The sequence below is a fragment of the Mesoplodon densirostris genome, chromosome 1, assembly GCF_025265405.1.
Source record: "Mesoplodon densirostris isolate mMesDen1 chromosome 1, mMesDen1 primary haplotype, whole genome shotgun sequence".
In the NCBI taxonomy this organism is placed as follows: domain Eukaryota; kingdom Metazoa; phylum Chordata; class Mammalia; order Artiodactyla; family Ziphiidae; genus Mesoplodon; species Mesoplodon densirostris.
The window spans coordinates 107,459,700-107,479,981 of NC_082661.1; the positions used below are offsets into that span (position 1 = coordinate 107,459,700).

General features: G+C 57.6%; 1 protein-coding gene across 2 annotated transcripts in view; it reads left to right on the top strand.

Moving 5' to 3' along the window:
* CPLX1 (complexin 1) overlaps positions 1–19,261 on the top strand; it is a 37,595-nt gene extending 18,334 nt beyond the window's left edge. For both annotated transcript variants that reach the window (XM_060089639.1, XM_060089647.1), the window contains exons 3-4: positions 11,813–11,988; positions 18,971–19,261. In XM_060089639.1, coding sequence (XP_059945622.1) covers positions 11,813–11,988; positions 18,971–19,168 — 374 coding nt within the window. In that variant the 3' untranslated portion in view covers positions 19,169–19,261. The remainder of the gene's footprint in view (positions 1–11,812; positions 11,989–18,970) is intronic.
* Positions 19,262–20,282: the final 1,021 nt, after the last annotated feature.

The following is a 20,282-nucleotide window of genomic DNA, read 5'->3' on the forward strand; positions in this document are numbered from 1 at the left end:
GAAAAGTGGAACCTCGGTTTGCCATACGACTCGGTGTCCACACGTGGGTATCCCCCCACAACAAATGAAGCAGGCACGCACACAAAGACTTGTCTGTGCGGCTTTATCCACAAAGACCAAACTGGAAGCAACCCCGTGTCTGTTACTGGTGACGGGACACACCCTCGGTGCTCACCCTCTCAGCCCTAAAGGGGCAGGAACGGTGGGCACTCAGCAAAGCACCACCTCGGTGAACAGCCAGCCCCTTCCCGTGATGGCCGCCTGTGTTGTGACTGCATTTATATAAGATTCTGGGGAGTGACCTGCATGCACAGAAAGGAGATCAGAGGTCGTCTGCACGTGGTTTGGTGGGAGGAATTACACGGGGCCACCAGGAACTTTGGGAGGACAGATGTGTCCAGTACCCTGACTGTGGTGATGGCTTCACGGATGTGCATGTTTGTCTAATTGCGTGATTTATAGTATGGCCGCTACACCTCCATTAAGCTGCTTTAAGAGGGGTTGTGTTACCGAGGACGCCTGCCGTTGGGATGGTCAAGTGTGTGGACCACGGTGCCTGAGGCCGGTTTCCAGGCGGGCCGGGGACAATGAGAGCTTCATCCCCTGCCCTCGTGCCTGCGGGGCGGCCCCCTCAGCTCAACACCCTCCACAGGAGAGGAAGTGAGAGGCCGAGCCGGGACCCTAGGCGGGGGCTGGGAACAGGCACACGGTCCCTGCCGCACCAGGCGGGCTGGGGGCCCCGACAGCGTCGGCACATAACTGCTTTCTGATCGGGCCACCTTTGCCTCCCTAAAATGAACCTTTTCTGTAGAATTCTGTAAGAAATGCCAACCTTCAGTCCCATCTCTGGCTTAGCATTTGGCACTGCTGTTTCCGTGGGAGCCTGGCCCACCCCAGCCGAGTTTTGGCATCGTTCTTGTGCTGATTTCACAGAAATAACCAGGAGGATTTCCTTCTTTTCCTCCCTTCCAAGAACGTTCTAAATATCGTAGGAATTATCTGTTTCTTGACTGTTTGAAAGAATGCATCTGTGAATTCTTAGACATAGTTCTTAGTTTTTGACAACATTTTTTAGAAAATCTACTTCATGCAGGTTTTCAAGTGTATGGATAGGGTGTAAAGGTGTTACTTGATCATTCTAACGTCTAATGTCTAATGCAGCTGTTTCTCCCTCATTTTTTCCTGAATTTGCGTATCTTTGTGCCCTTTTCCCGTCCCCTCGACCCGAGCAGCCTGCCTGTCCACGTCCACGGTGTTTGAAGCTCCACCTCTTTAGGGCGGTGCCCTTGCTGTTGGCTGAGCTCGCCCTCCCCCCGCCCCCCCCCCAGGCTGGAGCCCATGTGTGAGGCCCTATGGCCCCAGGGGTTTTGCAGGCTGGCTGCCCCGAAGATCTCACTAGATCTTGCATCGCATGGTACTCAAGCTCCCAGAAATGCACTGACTGTAGTTTCACCCGTGTTTTCTAACGCATAAGAGAAACTTCACGTCTGTAGGGTTGGGAGGAGGGCTCTTGTTCCCAGTTTCCCTGTTTGTCGTGCTGTCTGCTTTCCTGACGCCATCAGACACTCGGTCTCATTCCTACTTTGAAAACATGTTGAGGTTGTCTCTGCAGCCTGACATGTTTTTTTGAGACATGGGATTATAAATCGATTTAAATTTTCTCTTTTCTTATTGTGATAAAACGTACATGACATAAAACTTGCCGTTTTAACTATTTTTACTATTCTAACTATTTTTGGGGGGAGTGGGGCTGCATTGGGCTTCATTGCTGTGCGCGGGCTTTCTCTAGTTGGGGCGAGCAGGGGCGACTCTTTGTTGCCATGTGCGGGCTTCTCATTGTGGTGGCTTCTCTTGTTGCGGAGCACGGGCTCTAGGTGCGCAGGCTGGGTAGTTGTGGTGCACGGGCTTAGTTGCTCTGTGGCATGTGGGTTCTTCCTGGACCAGGGCTCGAACCCATGTCCCCTGCACTGGCAGGCGGATTCTTAACTACTGCGCCACCAGGGAAGTCCCTTAACTATTCTTAAGTGTACAGTTCAGTGGCATTAAGTACACTCACGTTGCTGTGCAGCCATCAACATCTGTTTCCAGAACTTTTCAATCTTCCCAAACTGAGACTCTGTCCCCATGAAGCACTGACTCCCCCACCCCTGGCTCCCACCATCTACTTTCTGTCTCTTTGATTTTGCCTACTTTAGGGACCTCATGTAAGTGGAATCGTACAGTATTTGTTCTTTTGTGTCTGGCTTGTTTCATTTAGCATGATTTTTTTTTTTTTTTTTTTTTTTTTTTTTGCGGTATGCGGGCCTCTCACTGTTGTGGCCTCCCCCGTTGCGGAGCACAGGCTCCGGACGCGCAGGCTCAGCGGCCATGGCTCACGGGCCCAGCCGCTCCGCGGCATATGGGATCCTCCCAGACCAGGGCACGAACCCGTATCCCCTGCATCGGCAGGCGGACTCTCAACCACTTGCGCCACCAGGGAGGCCCTAGCATGATATTTTTAAAGTTCACCCGCGTTGTAGCATGTGTCAGAATTGCATTCCTTTTTTTTTTTTTTTTTTTTTGCGGTACGCGGGCCTCTCACTGTTGTGGCCTCTCCCATTGCGGAGCACAGGCTCCGGACGCGCAGGCTCAGTGGCCATGGCTCATGGGCCCAGCCGCTCCGCGGCATATGGGATCCTCCCAGACCGGGGCACGAACCCGTATCCCCTGCATCGGCAGGCGGACTCTCAACCACTGCGCCACCAGGGAGGCCCCCTGCATTCCTTTTAAAGGCTGCATAGTATTCCATTGTATGGATGGACCACATTTTGTTTATCCGTCATCTGTCGGTGGGCATTTGGGTTGTTTCCACCTTTGCGTTATTGTGATGCTGCTGCTGTGAGCACGGGGTACATGCATCTACTTTCAATTCTCTCAATGTTCCTGCTTTCAGTTCTTTTGAGTTTATACCCAAAAGTGGATTTACTGGATCCTATGGTAATTCTATATTTAATTTTTTGAGGAACCTCCATACTGCTTTCCACGCAGCTGCACCATTTTAAGTTCCCGCCAGCAGTGCACAGGCCTCCAGTTTCTCCACATCCTGGCCGACACTTGTTCCCTGGATTGGTTTTGGTTTGTTTGGGCTTTAAGTAACGGCCGTGATGATGGCTGTGAGCTGAGCCTCTTCGTGGTGACGAACATTTGATCGCTCTTTGTGAATGTTCCATGAGTCTGAAAAATCATGGGCTGTGTTTTTTAGGATCTAGGTTTGGTATGAACCTGGTTTGTAACCTGCCAATCTGTTTTCTGTCTTTAGATAATCATAAAAACGTACACAGGGATTTTTTTTCTCCTTGTCTGCACTTGGCCCTCGTAGCGTATGGTGGAGCCTCCCACACGCGGCCGCCTGGGACTCCCTAACATGGGGGCATCGTGGCCGCATGGCCCTGTGCCCTAGAGGTCAGCTCGTCTCCAGCCATTTGCAGGGGCCGCAACCGAAACAAACAGGCCAAGTCAGCGGCCTCAGCACGGGCTCCTCCAGGGACGGGTGTGGTTTATTGGGATGGATGTAGGGAGGGGCCGGCGGGGTGGGTGGGTGAGTGGATTCTGAATGCGCTTGAGTGTGACTGCGGCCCAACCCACTGGGAGCACACCCCCACCCAGACTCTGGGGGCACCTTCCTGGGCTCCCCAGCAATAGACATGGTCGCATTTAAAACATCTCCAGGGCTTCCCCGGTGGCGCAGTGGTTAAGAATCCACCTGCCAGTGCAGGGGACACGGGTTTGAGCCCTGGTCTGGGAAGATCCCACATGCCACGGAGCAGCTAAGCCCGTGCACCACAGCTACTGAGCCTGTGCTCTACAGCCCGCGGGCCACAACTACTGAGCCCACGTGCCACAACTACTGAAGCCCGCGCACCTAGAGCCCGTGCTCCACAACAAGAGAAGCCACTGCAATGAGAAGCCCGCGCACCACAACAAAGAGTAGCCCCCTGCTCGCCGCAACTAGAGAAAGCCCGCGCACAGCAACGGAGACCCAACGCAGCCAAAAATAAATAAATAAAATAAAAAATTTTTAAATTAAAAAAAAAAAATCTCCAATCAATGACCTTCTCACTGTTACTCTCCAGGTGTTTCCGGGACCCACAGCAGGGATGCCATTTCCCATCCGTAAGGCACCTTGGATCAGATCTCCTCTGACATTTATTCTGCCATGTGAACCCTAACTTTATCTAAACCCCCAAAAAAGAAAAAAGAAAGAATTGTTGGAGTTTCCGTTGGAAGCGTAACCCAGGTTGTGTACAATCATATATTAACTTTGGAGGAACTGGCATCTTCATGACACTGAGCCAGCCCGTCAGGAACCTCAAGAGTCTGTGCAAAGGCATCACATTTAAGGAGATGATATTTTCTACATGCAGGTGCCGTAGGTCTCTTTGTTAAACGTATTCCTATTTTCTACATTTATAATTATTGTAAATGGACCATTGTTTCCATTTATGTTTCTAGCTTGTTATTAATAGTATGAGGCAAATTTTAAAAATTAATATTTATCTATAACTATTGCACTTAGTCATTCTGCCACATTCCATCATTGGTTCTGGTTGGTTTTCACTGGAGTGTCATGAGTTTTTTAGGTATATGATCATGTCACTGGCAAAAGAGGTGGGTGCGGAGAGAGAGAGAATTTGATATCTCCTTTTATAGTATAATACCCCTTAATTTTTCTCCTTATGAAATTCAGTAGACCCTGCAAAACAATTTTTTAAAGGTAATAATGAAGTTCCTAAACTTTCTCTTTTTCTTCTTTAAAATTAAAGGCTATAATTTTTCCTCCACAAACAGTTTTAGCCATGGATCCTAAGTTTAGACAGAACGTCCTTATTTTTCTTTGCTTTCTAGAGTTTTTACAATTTCAGTTTTTATTTCCCCTTCAACTTAAGGGTTAATTAGGGACATGTTTCTAAAACTAAAACTTGTAAAGTTATGGGTTTGGTCATCTTTTCATTATTTGTGATTTGACCGGGTGATGACTGGGGAAGATGGCCTGTATAACATATCTCATTGCTCGTTTGTTAGGGTTTTAGATCAGTTTGGTTGTGATGTGAGTGACGCCGGGTGAGCACTGCCTGGGTAAAGTGCATTTCCCTGGGTTCTGACTGTTGCATGGCCCCTTGGCAACCCGCAGCCCCCCACCTGCCCTGGGCCCCAGGCAGCCCTGACGTGTTTGCAGTCACCATACACGGATTTGCACTTCTGTTTACATAAGTGAAGTCATAGAATTTGTGCCTGGCTTTTTTCACTCAGCATAAAGGTTTTGAGATTCCTCCACACTGCCGAGAGCATCAGTGCCCTCGGGTGGACGGACCAGCCTTCGTGTGTCCGTTCACCTCCTGACGGGTGTTGAGGGGCCTCTCTTTTGGGCTCTTACAGATTGGGCTGCACATGCCGTTCCCACTGCGTCTCCATTTCTCTGGGTAGATGCTGAGGAGTGGGATGCAGTGGAGGTGCACGTTTAATTATAGGAAACTGTCAAACTGCCGTCCCAAGCGGCTACACCCCCGCCGTCCTGCCAGCCATGGGCGCAAGTCCTGGGTCCTCCCCAGCTTCCGAGCACATGCTGTGCTTCTCATCGTAGACACTCGTGTGGGCGCCTGGTGGTCTCGCTTTGTGAGTTCAGTTTGCACCCTAACGACCGAGCGTGTTGACAGCTTCTTGTAAGAGCAGGCACATCTTTCCAGGTTCTTACTTGCCATCTGTATCTCTTCTCTGGTAAAATGTCTATTCACATCTTCTGTTTTTAAAATCAGGTGGTTTGTGTTCTTGTCCTTGAGTTGTAAGAGTTCATTATGTATTCTGGATATAAGAGTTTATCAGACGTATGGTCTGCAGATATATTCTCACAGTCTTGCCTTTTCTTTTTCTTTTTTTTTTTAACAGTGTCTTTTGAAGAACAAAAGTTTTTTGTTGATGAAGTCCAATTTATCAGTTTTTCTTTTAAGGCTCATGCTTTTTGTCACCTATGTAAGGAATCTTTGCCTAGGTCAAGGTCACAGAGATTTTTCTTTTATGCTTTCTTCTAGAAGTTTTATAATTTTAGCTTTTCCATTAGGTCTATTTCTGAGCTTTGTATAAGGTGTGAGGTTAGGGAAGACATTTATGAGTTTGTTTGTGCGTTTGTGTAGGAATATCTCATTGTTTTAGTACCTCTTGTGAAAAGGCTATCCTTTCTTCACTGAATAATCTTTGCAACTTTGTCAAAAACTCACTTGACCATATATGGGTGGGCCTATTTCTGGACTGTCTATTCCATTCCATGGGTCCACATGTCAATTCTCCTGTCAGTACCATACTGTCTGGAATATAGTAGACCTTGGAAGCAAGTAGGGTAAGTCTTCTAAAGTTGTTCTCCTTTTGCAAAATTGTTTTGTCTATTCTAGGTCTTTTGCCATTTCCATATAAACTTTAGAATCAGCTGGTAAATTTGTTCAAAAAATCCTATTTGCATTTTGTTTGGGGTTGCACTGAATCCAGTGTTCGGGAAAACTGATCTCACAGCAGTGCTGCTCCCGTGAACATGGTGTATCTCTCTATTCGTTGAGGTCATTTCACATTTCTCTCAACAATTCTATAGTCTTAGGTAAAACAGGCATGCACATCTATTAATAATATAGTCAGAGATTTTTATGTTTTTGTCAGCATTGCTAATGGAATTGTTTTTATTTTTTATTACTTTTCTTTTTAGTAAATTTATTTATTTATTTATTTATTTTTGTCTGCGTTGGGTCTTCGCTGCTGTGTGCGGGCCCCCTCTAGTTGCGGTGAGTGGGGACCACTCATTGCGGTCGCCTCTCCCACTGCGAAGCACGGGCTCCAGGCACGTGGGCCTCAGCAGCTGTGGCTCTCAGGCTCCAGAGCGTAGTTGTGGTGCACAGGCCCTGCCACTCCGCAGCTTGTGGGATCCTCCCTGACCAGGGACTGAACCTGCATCCCCTGCATTGGCAGGCAGACTCTCAACCACTGCGCCACCAGGGAAGCCCTGGAATTGTTTTTAAATTTCATTTTCCAATTGTTAGCTGCTAATATATAACAATCCATTTGTTTGTTTATTAATCTTGTGACCTTGCTAGATTGACTTATTTGTTCTAGTAGTGGTTTTATAGATTCCTTTGACTTTTCTGCACAGATGATATGTTGTTTGTTAACAAAGACAGTTTTACTTCTTCCTTTTCAGTCTTCATGCCTTCTGTTTCTTTTCTTGTCTTAGTGCAATGGCCAGACTCTCCAGTACAAGGGGATTGGGAGCATCCTTTGCTCGTCACTGAGTTGAGGAAAGTGTTCAGTATTTCACAGACTATGATGTTAGCTGAAGGGTTTGCTAAGGTTTTGTTTGTGGCTGAGTACATAATACATAGCTGTTAAATGTTTAAAACTCATTATTTGCCAAATATTCACTGAGCACCTACTATGTGCCAGGCACTGTTGCAGGTGTTGGGAGGACAGCCATGCACTAGTCAGGGTCCCTGCTCTCAAGGCGCTTACCTTCTGTTGGCAGAGACTGACACACACATTACTTCAGGTAATGAGACGGGCTATGTAGGACCATAAAGCTGGGTGATGGGACGGCAGGTGGTGAGGGCTGTTTTTCTTTGCCCACTTTATTTTGGGGTCATATTCAGATTGATAATCAATAAAAATTCGTGGCGTTATGTGAGCGTCTAGTTTCATGCTTCTCACAAGGAGCTCAATCACCCCAGGGAAATATGGCTCTCTTCTCCAGGGTTCTGAGGCCCCTCCTGTCACTGGCCACGTGTCCGAGCCCCATGTCTGTGTGTCTGTGGGTCTGCAGGCAGTCTGTCCACTAGGTCACTCTGCCTCCCTCCCCTGCAGACCTGCACGCTGTGTCCCACTCATGGCAGCCCCTGGCGGGCTCACCTCCTCTGCTTCTCCCTGCGGTGTCTCCTGACCAGGGGCCTTCGCATTTCTTTATGCAACAGTCTTCACTTGCCAATTGTCACAGAATTTCCTTTCTAGCTCTTTTTTTTTTTTTTTTTTTTTTTTTTTGGCTGTGTTGGGTCTTTGTTTCTGTGCGAGGGCTTTCTCCAGTTGCGGCAAGAGGGGGGCCACTCTTCATCGTGGTGCGCGGGCCTCTCACTGTCGTGGCCTCTCTTGTTGCGGAGCACAGGCTCCAGACGCGCAGGCTCAGTAGTTGTGGTGCATGGGCTTAGTTGCTCCGCGGCATGTGGGATCCTCTCAGACCAGGGCTCGAACCCATGTCCCCTGCATTGGCAGGCAGATTCTCAACAACTGCGCCATCAGGGAAGCCCCCCTTTCTAGCTCTTGAAGAGTCTGAGTGTGATTGCACAGATCTGTGACTCAGTTTGTGGAGAACAGAAATTACATTATGGAATCTCCCCATCCATAAGCATGACAAGTATCTTTCTTTATTTAGGTGTTTTTTAGTTTTTCATTAAATTTCATAATTTTTCCCATAGTTTTATTTCAAGTTTAAAAAGTATTTTTCTCTTTTAAAAAATTGACTTTAGTCTAAATGCAGCATGGTACCCCGGTTTGGATCCTGGAACAGAAAAAGGACATTAGTGGAAAAAGTGGTGACATCTGAATGCAGCCTGTGGTTTGGTTGACAGCACAGTGTAGGTTATTTTCGCCTTGATGAATGTACCAGGGTTAACACGGGGTGATGCTGGCCATTGGCGTTCAGGAGCCCTTGGACTACCTGCGTGACTCTTCTGTAAACCTAAAATTATTTCAAAATGAAGTTTTAGAGATCAGCTTTAATTTACGTACTGTTTAAATAGACATCATTTCCATCATGTATGAGGTAGCGTAATAGGATGCAGCCAAGGTGGTGAATGCTGAGAAGGGTTTTGACCACAGGGGCCACCAGTGCACACAAGGAGTCCCAGGAAAACCTGTCTGGAAAGACCCTGGGTTGGGAGCAAGTAGGAGGAGGCTCGGGAATTCAGCGCAAGGCAGAACGGCAGGTGCAAAGGCCCCGAGGTAGGAACGTCGCAGCCCTCACTCTACGTCGCCCCCACCCCTGCAGGCCTGCAGAGAAATCTTAGCATCTTCATCTCTTACAGAGTCGGGGTGGGTATTATGTCAGGGAGGGAGGAGGGCCTGGGGGCCGTGGACTGAGGGACGGGGCAGAGCTGCGGCAGGCGGAGGCCAGGGCAGGCCCGGGCCAGCTCCTGTCCACCATCCACAGGCCGGGGTGTGGGCAGACCCCATCTTCTCCTGTGCGGGCACCCCGCGAACGCTGTTCTAGAAAGCTCTCTCTAGCTGTTGGGTTTCTGTGTAACCCACACCCAAGTATGGGACCTGCTCCAGGGTTAGAAAGGTGCCGCCACCTCATCCTGCACTGAGGTTATCCCCAGGGCTTTGTTTGACTGTCAAGGAGGGCTGGGACCCGCCGCCTCCGCCCCGACGCCCACCTCCCTGGTAGTCACTGGCAAGCTGATGCTCCGAGAAGAGCCAGGGCAGGGGTGGAGTCAGCCCCTGTGCCCACACCTCTACGTGGCCGGCGCGGCCGGCTGCGGGACCCCCGCCTGGGATTTGGGAGACTTGGGCTGCGGCTCTCGGTCCAGCCTTGCGCCCCGTGTGGGGACGGGGCGGGGGCCACGTGCGGAGGCGGGGTCGGGTGAAAGGCGGGGGCTGCGGGGGAGGGCCTGCAGTGTCAGTGCTGATCTTGGTGCCGGGGCATCCACACCAAGGTAGAGTGAGCATTGGTGCCCTGCCCTGGCCGTGGAGAGACCATCGGCCTCCAGAGTCCCCTCCGCGTGCTGGGGTAGCTCCCCCGGGGCCCTCTCTGCTTCCGGGGGGCCAGCCTGGTGCTCCAGTTGGGGCAGGGCCAGACCCCTGGTCTGGGGTGGGGCTCCTGGTGTGCAGAGCTCAGCACACAGCAGGTGCTCAGTAAACGCCTGTTGGACCACTAGGCCCAGAGCCCACACAGCACGTTGGAGGAGCAGGTCTGGGGCCCCAGACCACCCAGGCAGGGAGGCCCCTCCAGCCCCCACCCCAGCCTCCACCCACTTTCCCTCTTGGGAGAGAGATGTAGACGAGACTGGTTCACCCACCTCTGCCTTAAGATGCCAGTACTTTCCAGGGGGCAGAAAGAGCTGTCGGTCACTCTCACTTTAGCGTGAACAAGCTTGTTCAAGGGGGAGATTTGCGTAGAAGCTGGCCCCCAGGCCAGGGAGGCTGGGAAGGTTGCAGCTGCTCATGGACTGGGGCTTGCCCCTGCTTCCCCCACCACCTGCCAGGAATGGCGGCCCCAGAGTTGGGGAGATGCCGGCCCCTCGTCCAGGGAGCGATGAGACAGTGTATCAGCAGCCCTGTTCATGACCAGTTTCCTTGAGCCACTGGCTTGAAATCTCCTTTGCAGAATTCTGCAGATGTGGGTGGAAACTGACGCGAGGCTCTTGGTTTTCTGTTAGCGTCTGTATCTGTGCCATCGGCCGAGCCCCATCCAGGCGGGCTCCCCGTCCCTGCAGTGACTGTGGTGTCAACTACCCTGTGACCCTGTAGTAGTTTCGGCAGCTAGGAAGGCCCACGTGGTGCAGGCGTGGCCCGGCCCGACGGAGGTATAGTTTTCAGCTCAGAGCAGTCGACCAGAAGTTGCCGTCTTCCCACCAAATGGCTCCCTCTGCCCACACGGGGGAGGGGTGTCACTCCCGAGGAACCGGCAGATACAGCATTGGTGCAGGTGTCTGCAGGGCAGGGAGTCTCTCCAGGTTCCCTGCTGCACGGACCTGTGCAGCCTCAGAACAGAACAGGAGTCCCTGGAGCGCTGAGAACAGCGCAGTGGAGACTCCGAGAGAAGCGGGCAGGACAGAGCCGGGCCTCAAAGCCAGGGCAGGGAAGGGGGCACCCCTGGATATGGGCATAGAGGGGTGGTGGTGTCAGCAGCCACACACCCACCTCGCGGCTTGTTCCCGAGGTGCGGACTCAGCTAGCCTTGGGCCGCGCTTGGGAGGGACCATCACGGGATGAGAGGGCAGAGGCAGGGCCTGCAGAGACCGGTGGCTGGAGAGGCGGGGGACAGGACGGCAGGCACAGGGCAGCAACCCAGCCCGGGGTCCACTCGGGAGCGTGGCTGATTCCCAGGGGGTGTGCAGGGGTGACGGGGCGCTGGCCTCACGCCTATCGGCCGTGTGTGGGTGTGTGCGGGGCGCTTCTGGGGGACTGGCCTCAGGGGCTGAGGTCAGCTGACCCGCAGCGCTAACCACTGCATTCCCCTCCCCATGACGCCCATGCATCCGGGTGCAGTGGGGGCTGGGGCCGCCGCGGGCCAGGACCACGCTCTGAGGCAGTAATTACGCATCTCTGTCCCAGGGGCCGAACTGGAGAGGGCATCCAGGGAGGTGTTTGTTGTCGCCTGTGAGTCAGGAGCTCACGAGGAAAGTGGGGCTGGCGAGGCAGAGAAATTATGGCCTTGGTGCTGCCACATGCAGCTGCCAGCAGTTCTGGGCCAAGGCCGGCCCCCAGCCCTGCACAGTGGCCGAGAGCCCGCCAGACGCCTGTCGCCTGTCCCCGGCGCCTCAGCCCACACAGCCGTGCACTCAGCCACGCTGCCACCTTGGGGAGGCTGAGCCTCTGCTGCACTCGGGCCCAGAGAAGACACACACACACACACACACACACAGCCGCCCACAGACACCGACAGACGCACACGCTGCACCCCAGGAGCTCACACACTCAGCGCCACACACGCAGCCACGGCCCAGAGGCCTGAGGCCACCGCCCTGCTGGACGGGAGTGGGGCAGGGAGAGGGTGGGCCCGGCCTGACTGCCGCCTCCCTGTGCCCAGGGGCCACCAAGGACATGGGCAAGATGCTCGGGGGCGACGAGGAGAAGGACCCTGACGCCGCCAAGAAGGAGGAGGAGCGGCAGGAGGCGCTGCGACAGGAGGAGGAGGAGCGCAAGGCCAAGTACGCCAAGATGGAGGCCGAGCGCGAGGCCATGCGCCAGGGCATCCGCGACAAGGTGTGCGCGGGGACGGGGACGCGGTGCTGCGGCACGAGGACCTCCTTGCCCCCCTTCTTTGCAGCGCTAGGACAGACCTGGGGGGTGGGCCAGCGGGAGGGGCACAGGCAGCTGGGGTCACCGCACCCCAGGGTGCACACCTGCCACACGGGCTTACCGGGACAGGGGTCACTCTGTGCGGCCCCGAGTCCTTCCTGGCCCTGATGGCAGGGACCCGCTCGCATGCTCCTGGGCTCCGCACACGGGGTCAACCCTAACCCAGCTCTTCCTGTTGCTGACCCCCGGGGCTGCCCCAGAGGACCCGGCGGGGGGCCGCCAGAGGGAGGGCAGGGCAGTCAGGGGCTGGCCCACAGGCAGGCCCTGGTGGGTGAGTCGTCATGGGCGGGGGAGGCACCTCACCACCCCTGGGTGGGCCTCAGGGTGTTGGGGGAGTGGGTCTGTGAGCTGTGAGGTCTGGCTGGGGGCTGGCTGCAAGCTGGAGGCCACGACCTTTTCCAGAACCATCTGGGTGACCTTTCCCTGTGCGTAAGGGCAGTGAGAGCATCGTCCCAGGTGCGGAAACCGAGGCCCAGAGCAGGGGCGGGTGTATGAGGCTGAGTCGGCAGCTAGGCCACAGGTGGGCTGTGCCCCAGGGGCATGTCCACCACCCAGCCTCAGTTGCCCATCCAGCGCCTGGGTCAGAAGGGCTGGAAAGGCCGGGAGAGGGCAAGTGTGGGGCAGCAGCTCTGGCCTTGTCCGGGGTGGGCTGGGCTGGGCGTCAGGTGGAGGACAGGAGCCCTCCCTAGGAGCCCAGGGCGTCCCTGAGCCATGTGGCCTCCCAAGGTCCACACCATCTCGGGGCTCGCCCGCCACCCTTGGCCCCGCACAGGCCAGGCCCCTCCGTTGAAGGTGCTCGATTCCAGTCACTGGATCCTGGGGCCCAGGTGGGGAACTCAGTTTGGGGGGTGCTGCTTCGCTTGCTTCTGTCCTGGCCCCTCACCCCTACACCCCCGTCTCTGGGCCCTAGGGAAACGCTCCCAGACATTGGGGATGAAATCTGTGGGTAGGAGGCCAGGTGGGGGGCGGTGGGGGCCTCCCGAGGGCATCTCCACAGTCCCCAGCCCTAGGGGGACCAGCCAAGGTACCCGGGCTTTGGGGCGGGACGGCTCAGACCGCAGAACCCTCCCACCTACTTGGTGTCTCAGCACCTCAGCCTGATGCAGAAGCTGAGGCGGGGACACAGGCGGGGCGCGTGCAGGTCTCTGAGCCCACAAGGGGTCCCCCACATTGACAGGGGCATGGGGGCCACTCACCCTGATGTCCCCCCACTGGTCACTGGACACCTTTCCTGGGACCTGCAGAAAGTTCGAGTTAATTTTGCTGGGATGGCAGCTCATGAGCCCCCCACCCCCAGGACCAGCCCTGCTGCATCCTGAGTTGAGGACTCAAGGCTTTTTGAGCTGTTTGCAGAAGAGCCAGGAAGTGCGCACCATGGATCAGACAGCAGAGACAGCCAGACCCCACTCAGGCTGTGCTGGGGGACATCAGCGTAGCCATCGGGAAATGGAGGACAGGGCTGGGGGGAGTCAGAGGATAGAGAGACAGAGACAGAGATACAGACAGAAACAGAGAGACAGAGAGAAAGAGAGACAGAGACAGAGACAGAGTGGGAGCCGCCCAGGCAGAGTGTCTTCTGAGAGGGGAGTAATGGGGGTAGCCCCGAGGGTGGGACAGAGACTGAGAGATGGGGGGGAAGGGGAGGTCCATCTGTCCACTGTCCATCTGTGTTCAGCCAGCCTGCCAGCCATGGCTTTGCCCCAGGTGGACATCTAGTGGGGAATCCTGGGGGGTGAACTTATTCGTCCCAGCCCTCGAGCCCCCAAAACAGGTCACAATGTGTGGCCAGGTCGGAGCCCCCTGGGGGTGTGGCGCTCTGGGCATGGCTTCTCCAGCCTCCCCCCTTGTGAGCCAGGTGCCCAGTGAGCCCCTGCCCCAAGCCTCGGGAACTATCCAGGGGCTCAGGTATGCACGTAGGTTGGGGCCAAGGCTCAGCCAGGGTGTGGGTGGGGGCGGGTGCTGACAGTGTGGGTTTCTGTTCATAACACACTCTGCTCATTTTGCCTTTAATAGGAAAGGCCCTTCTGACCCTCCTCTCTAGACCCGCCAGTGGCCCCCATTTCTCCCAGGGCCCCAGCCCTACGTGTGCAGTGACCTCTTCCTCCCCCCCAACCGCAACGGGGCTCCCACTGCCCCAGGGCCTTTGCATGACTGACTGCTTCTCTCTGGAGCTCCCTGAGGCTCTTCCCTCCCCTCCCCTTCCCCACTCCTTTCCTGTTTTATTTTGCTCTGCACCTGCCTTCATCTGACGCACTCATACTTTTTACTTGTATGCTGTTCATTGTCCTTCCCTCACGGGGAGGGCAGGAGCTTTGACTGCTTGCACTTGGTGCTTGGATGCTAAGCTAGCAGTGAGTTAATGAATGAATGAGTGAGTGAGTGATGAGTGAGTGAATGAATGAATGAGTGAATGAATGAATGAGTGAATGAGTGTGTGAATGAATGAATGAGTGAATGAGTGAGTGAATAGGCATCAGCTCCAGGGTCCTCTTCGTCCTTTGGGACATGTAGTGGGACTTAAAGGTCACAGAGTGAGTCCCAGTGGACGTGGGGATGTGCCCCACCCTGAGGGCAGCTGAGGTCCTGCAGCTCCATGTGAGGCCAGGGGGCCGGGTGACCCTCACCCACCCCCATCCCCCAGCCAGGGACGGGCGATGGATCATGTGCTCCCCTGTCCTCAGGACCCCAGCTTCTGGGGCGGCCACATGGAAGGCTGCACCCCTTGGCAGAGCCCCAGGGCCCTCCAGCCTGTGCCCCGTGGGTCCCCTGGGCAGGGGTCCTGCTTTCCCAGACGAGCACCCCGCCATCTGGGGCCCACGTTGGGCGGGTGAGCGCCTTCGCTTCTGAACCGCCTGCACAGGCCCCGGGCTGCTCCTAACCCCCGCCAACCCCCGGACCCGCCACGGCTCCACCAGCCGCAGCGGCAGGCCTCATCCCACCGTGCCCGGGCCTGCTTCGTGCGCACATCCGGGGTTTGATCTGAGCCACCCAGGGGCCGGGGTGGTGTTCGCTGAGTCCAGTGGCCAGGGCAGGGGTCAGAGCTGGCCCCCGCCCCGCGCACTGGCTGGGCCCAGGTTTCCTCACCGGCCCTGCCAGAGCAGTTCTCCTGCTGTCGGGGGTGAGGCGGGACTAGTGTGCCTGGGCCCGTTCCTGGAGGGCGGCCTGCAGGGACGGTGTGGGGTGTGCTGGGGAGCGCATAGACGCCTGCCGAGGCCCCCCGACCACCAGAGCTGAGTCCGCCGGGTGGGGGCCTTTCCTGGGTGACTGCAGAGCTAACCAAGGCGGTGGCCACTGGGCCAGGCCTGGGGGTGTGCAGGGAAGAGGGTGATGGTGAGCTGCCCCCACTCGTGGGTCAGAGGCAGCTCAGGACAGGCCTGCCGCATTCTGGACGCTGGAGCCCCAGGAGCCCCAGGGCCCCCCTGGCGGTGCAGGGTGCAGGCCAGAGCACACCCCTAGCCCCGGCTGTCCTGACTCTGAGGGGAGCTCAGTGCCTGGCGCCCCTGCCCACCAACCCGTCCCCCTCCCCACGCCCCCAGGCCCTGCCACCGCGAAGTCCACCAGACACCCGTGTCCTCAGAGCCCTTCTCCACCCGGCATGCTTAGGCAACCCCCTACTACCCTCCTGCTCCCCACAGGTGGGAACCCTGGCCTTCAGGTGTGGCTCCCCCAGTGGCCCCCGCTGGCCCCGGGGCTCCAGACCCACTTCCTCCAGCCATCTCCTGGTGCCCTGTCTCCCCACCCACTCCCAGACCTCATGGCTGGTCAGAGAAGAGGGTGCAGAGCTGCATGGCACGGGATCCCATCGAGCTGCGCAGTACAGGGCCCCATCGGGTCGGCAGGGCTCCATCAGATGGGGGCCGAGGGGCCAGGCCGGGGTCACGCGTCGTCTGGGCGCCCCGCTCCCCAGGCGACCTCATCTGCATTCGGGACTTACCATCTCACGCGCCGGCTGGCGCTGCGCTGCGTGGGTCCAGGTCGGAGGGGAGGCTGGCCCACCTGCGTCATTTGCATACACTCTTCCTGATTTGCATACCCACCTTCTGGTTTGCGCCGCACTGCCAGGTTTGGTGCTTCCAGCTGCCCGCGTTCCGCAGCCTCGAGCCACAACCACCCTTAAGCCAGCGCTGAGCTGGTGGGTCCGAGTCGATCCAGCCCCCACATCCCAGGTTTGTGCTGAGAATAACAGGTGTGGGCACATACGGATTCTCACTGGTAAGGAGCACCGCATTGCCCAGGGTGCTGGCCGCCCTGGGCTCCCTCCCGGCCACAGGGTGTGCGGTGGGGCCCTGCTGTCCCAGTGGTTGAGGAGAATAGTGGGTGTCCAAACCGGCTCTCAGCCAGACCACATCAGAGCCAGGCTCTGGGAGGGACCCCAGAGAGTAAGGTGGCCCTCAGGTTCGCCCAGAGTGGCGTTAGCCTTGGAATGACCTTGAGCCTCAGTGGAGCAACTGGGTTGGGGCCTGGAGTCTCCTTCCTGGACCCTAGAGGGGAACACAGGTCCCTTCCCAACCCCGAGTCAGGGAGGTCCCTCTGCTCGACCACATACCGCATGTTCCCGCTCTTACGTGTGTGCCATTGTCACCCGCCCGTTCTGCCAGCACCGTGTGTTCCCCTGAGCATGTGCACCTTTGCTGTGAGTGTGTGTGGGCTTCAGCCACCACAGCGCCCCGTGGTGAGGAGGTCGCGGCAGGTGTGGTGACCCAGGAGGAGGGCCATGCTTCTAGGGCCAGTCCACCCGAGTGGCTGCAGTGTGGTCGGCTTGTCGCACTCTCTGCCCTGAGCTGACCTGACGGTGCTCAGTGGGGAGGCCCTCTGGGTAGCGTGCCGCTGCTCAGAATATACTCTGGTGCCGTACACCCCCCACCCCGCATGGAGACCCTTTCCCCGCTCCTGGCTCTTGTTCACGGTGCAGAGGTGCCTTCAGGCTGCCTAGAGCCCCTGCTGAAGAAGGGTAGACAAACCCCTCATCCCTCCCTCCTCAGTGGCTGAGGGGACCCAGGCTGCGCTCTGGTCACCGGTGGGCCAAGAGCATGGCCTCCCTCTCTCAGACTCTGCTGAACGTGGGCCTTGCCTCCCCCATGCCTGAAGCCATCCTCAGCCTCGAGGGAGGAGGTGGGTGCAGAGGTTTCCCTCAGTAAGCTGGGGAGTGGGACACAGCCAGCCCCCACCCCCCCAATCTGGAAACAGAGGGAAGGGTCTTCTTGGAGTGCCAGGGTGCCCTTCCCCTCCACACACCCGCCATGAGCACCAGAAGCAGAGCCCACCGCTTCTTTCAGGAGGGGCTGGTGAGGAGAGATGACCGGGCATGGGAGATCCTCCCCAGGGCCAGCAATCCTGCACTGTGTGCTCCCCAGGAGGATTCTGCAGCCTGTCAATAACTGATAATCGACCATCGCTGACACCCACACGTGCTCCCCAGTGCTTCCTCTTTACCCTCATCAATGCTTCTGCTCCCAGACATTCCCTAATGTGTAAGCCAGGACCTCAGACCTGGCCACGGGGCACCCTTCTCCCGAGCCTGGGCGGGTCCTGAGCTCTGCCCATCAGATGGGCAATCTGCCCCCCAACGCACCAGGCCAGCTTGGTCCCACCTGGTTCCCACCAGCCCTAAGGCAGGAGGTGTTTCCTGGTCTCGTGGCCACATGACCGCAGGCGCACACGCATCAGTGCTCTGTTCATCCGGGAGGGCTGGTGAGGATGCTGATGGGCCTGGCGGAGGTGGGGGCTCGTCTCCTAGAAATTTACTTCCTCAGTTCTGGAGGCTAGAAGTCCAAAATCAAGATGTCAGCAGGGCTGTGCTCCCTCTGAAACCTGAGGGGGAGAATTCTTCTCTCTTCGAGCTTCTGGGGGCTTCCAGCAATGCATGTGTCCTTGGCTTGTGACAACGTCGTTCCGAACCCTTTCTCCGTTTTCATCTTCTACTCTGTGCATCCTCTTCTTTCTCTTACAGGGAAACTCGCTTTGGATTTAGGGCCCAGGAAGAGCTCATCTCTATTCTTACCTTAATTGCAAAGACCCTATTTCCAAATAAGGTCACATTCTGAGGTTCCAGGTGACATGAATTTTGGGGGGGACACCATTCAATCCACTGAGGAGGGGAGATTTGGGCGAGGGTTCAGGGCAGAGACACACGCGGGAAACCAGAATTGGGGGCTCTCAGCAGTGCCCAGGGGTGTTGCTGAGGGCACACCTAGATGGGGTTCCAGGACATCCACCTGGCAGTGACCGCTGGACACGGAGAATGCAGAGTGACCCTCCAGGGACTGGGGTCTTGGTGGCATCCGGGGATACTTGGCCAGGCAGGAGGGTGTGGCCACATGTCGCCGGACGGAGGATCTGGGCTGCCTGGGGCCCGCCAGCCACAGAACAGCGGGTTCTCCACCGCTGTGGGCAGGCATTCTGCCCCGGCTCCCTGCGCTCCGGGACCGCATGCCAAGGCGGGCTGAGGACTGCGCCCACTTCCCCGGAAGGCGGGACCGCGGGAGGGCGGGGCCAGGGGTGGGGCGGGGTCACGGCCTCAGCTCCCCGACCCCATGGAAAAACTCGACTTTCGTCCTCCCCCTCCCCCGCTCCCTCTCCCGCAGTTCCACCCTCAGCGGGGTCCCCCGTCCAGGCTCCCGCCCGTCGCCCCCGCCTTCTCCGATGGGGTCTCCCCGCCCCTCCCGGCAGCCTCCGGGGTGGGGACCGCCCCTGCCAGGGGTCTTGGTGGTCGTCCGCTCCCGCACACGCCTTTCTCAGCCGCAGGTGCTGCCTCCAGAGGCCCCTCGGCCGATCGCGCAAGCGCAGGGTGGGTGTAGCCTGCCCGGGTCCCGAGAGCGCCCCTCCCGGGGCCGGGACCCGGGGCCGGGACCTGCCCGCCTGAGCCCTCCCGCCCTGTCCCCCGCAGTACGGCATCAAGAAGAAGGAGGAGCGCGAGGCCGAGGCCCAGGCCGCCATGGAGGCCAGCGCGGAGGGCAGCCTGACGCGGCCCAAGAAGGCCATCCCGCCGGGCTGCGGGGACGAGCCGGAGGCAGAGGAGGAGAGCATCCTGGACACGGTGATCAAGTACCTGCCCGGGCCGCTGCAGGACATATTCAAGAAGTAACGCCCCTGGAGCTGGACAGGAGCCCGGAGCCCCGCCCCTCGCCCACCCCCGTCCTGCCCTCCGCGGAGGCGCCTGAAGGGATGTCGGGAGCAGAGTGCAGCCCCCCAACGCCAATATAAGCCATAGCCCTAGGTCTATCCGCGCCTGGCCCCCGCAAGCCTGGGGAGCCTCCGCCCGCCTCTCACCCCATCCCCGCACCGCCATCGCCACCGCCTCCGAGGGAGGGGCGCCTGGCCCCCCGCGGCCCCCGCGGTCCGGGCTGCAGGCCCCGGGGACTAGCCCACGGCGTCCTCCGGCAGCGGGTGGATTGGACCTGCCCCAGAGCCTGGGAAGCCCCTTCTCGCTCCTCCCTTCACCGCCCACCCAGCAGGGCCCGTGGCCAGGGACACCAAAAGGGCCGGCCCTGCGTTGGTGGGCGCCTGTCGGGCCCACGCTCGGGATCACAGCCATAGTAGGGGGCGCGGTCGTGAGGCCGGGGTGGGGGCTGGGAGAGGCGAGCAGCTGGCGCCTGAGGCTCAACCCCCGGGGTCAGCCTGGACCCCAGGCCCTACCCCGCACCGACGCCCGGGTTGCTGAATCTGCCGTCCACCGCTTTCCATCTGCACCCCTTCCCTTCTTCGTCCACCTGTGTGTGTCTGCCCGCTCCCTCCTCGGCCCCCTCCTCGGGAAGGCTTTGCTTCTTAGGACTGCTGTGGCCCGTTCTCTTCTCCAAGAAGGGAGAGAAAGCGATAGGCTTAGGGGGACACTCTCAGACCCCCGTCCCTCATACACCCCTGTCGCTCAAGCTCTTCGGCGTCCGTGAGACCAGCTGAGCCCGGCACACTCCCCTCCCTGGTTGGCACCTCCTGTCCCCTCCGAGGCTGCTCGGAGGACGCCCTGCCCTCACCCTCCGAACACCCACGCCTTCACCCAGAACCGGAGAGGAGGCCCAGAGCCCTGTGGGTCGAGCGCTGTGCAGGAGGGTGTGGCGCGGAAGGCCGGCCCCGCTCCCTGCAGGCCCTCGAGGGGGTCGTCCCAGCCGCAGAGCCCGCCCGGTTGGACGGAAACGACCGCGGACCTCCCAGTGCCCCCGTGGCCTCTGCCCTTGTGTAATTTGCATCACAATATGTCGAAT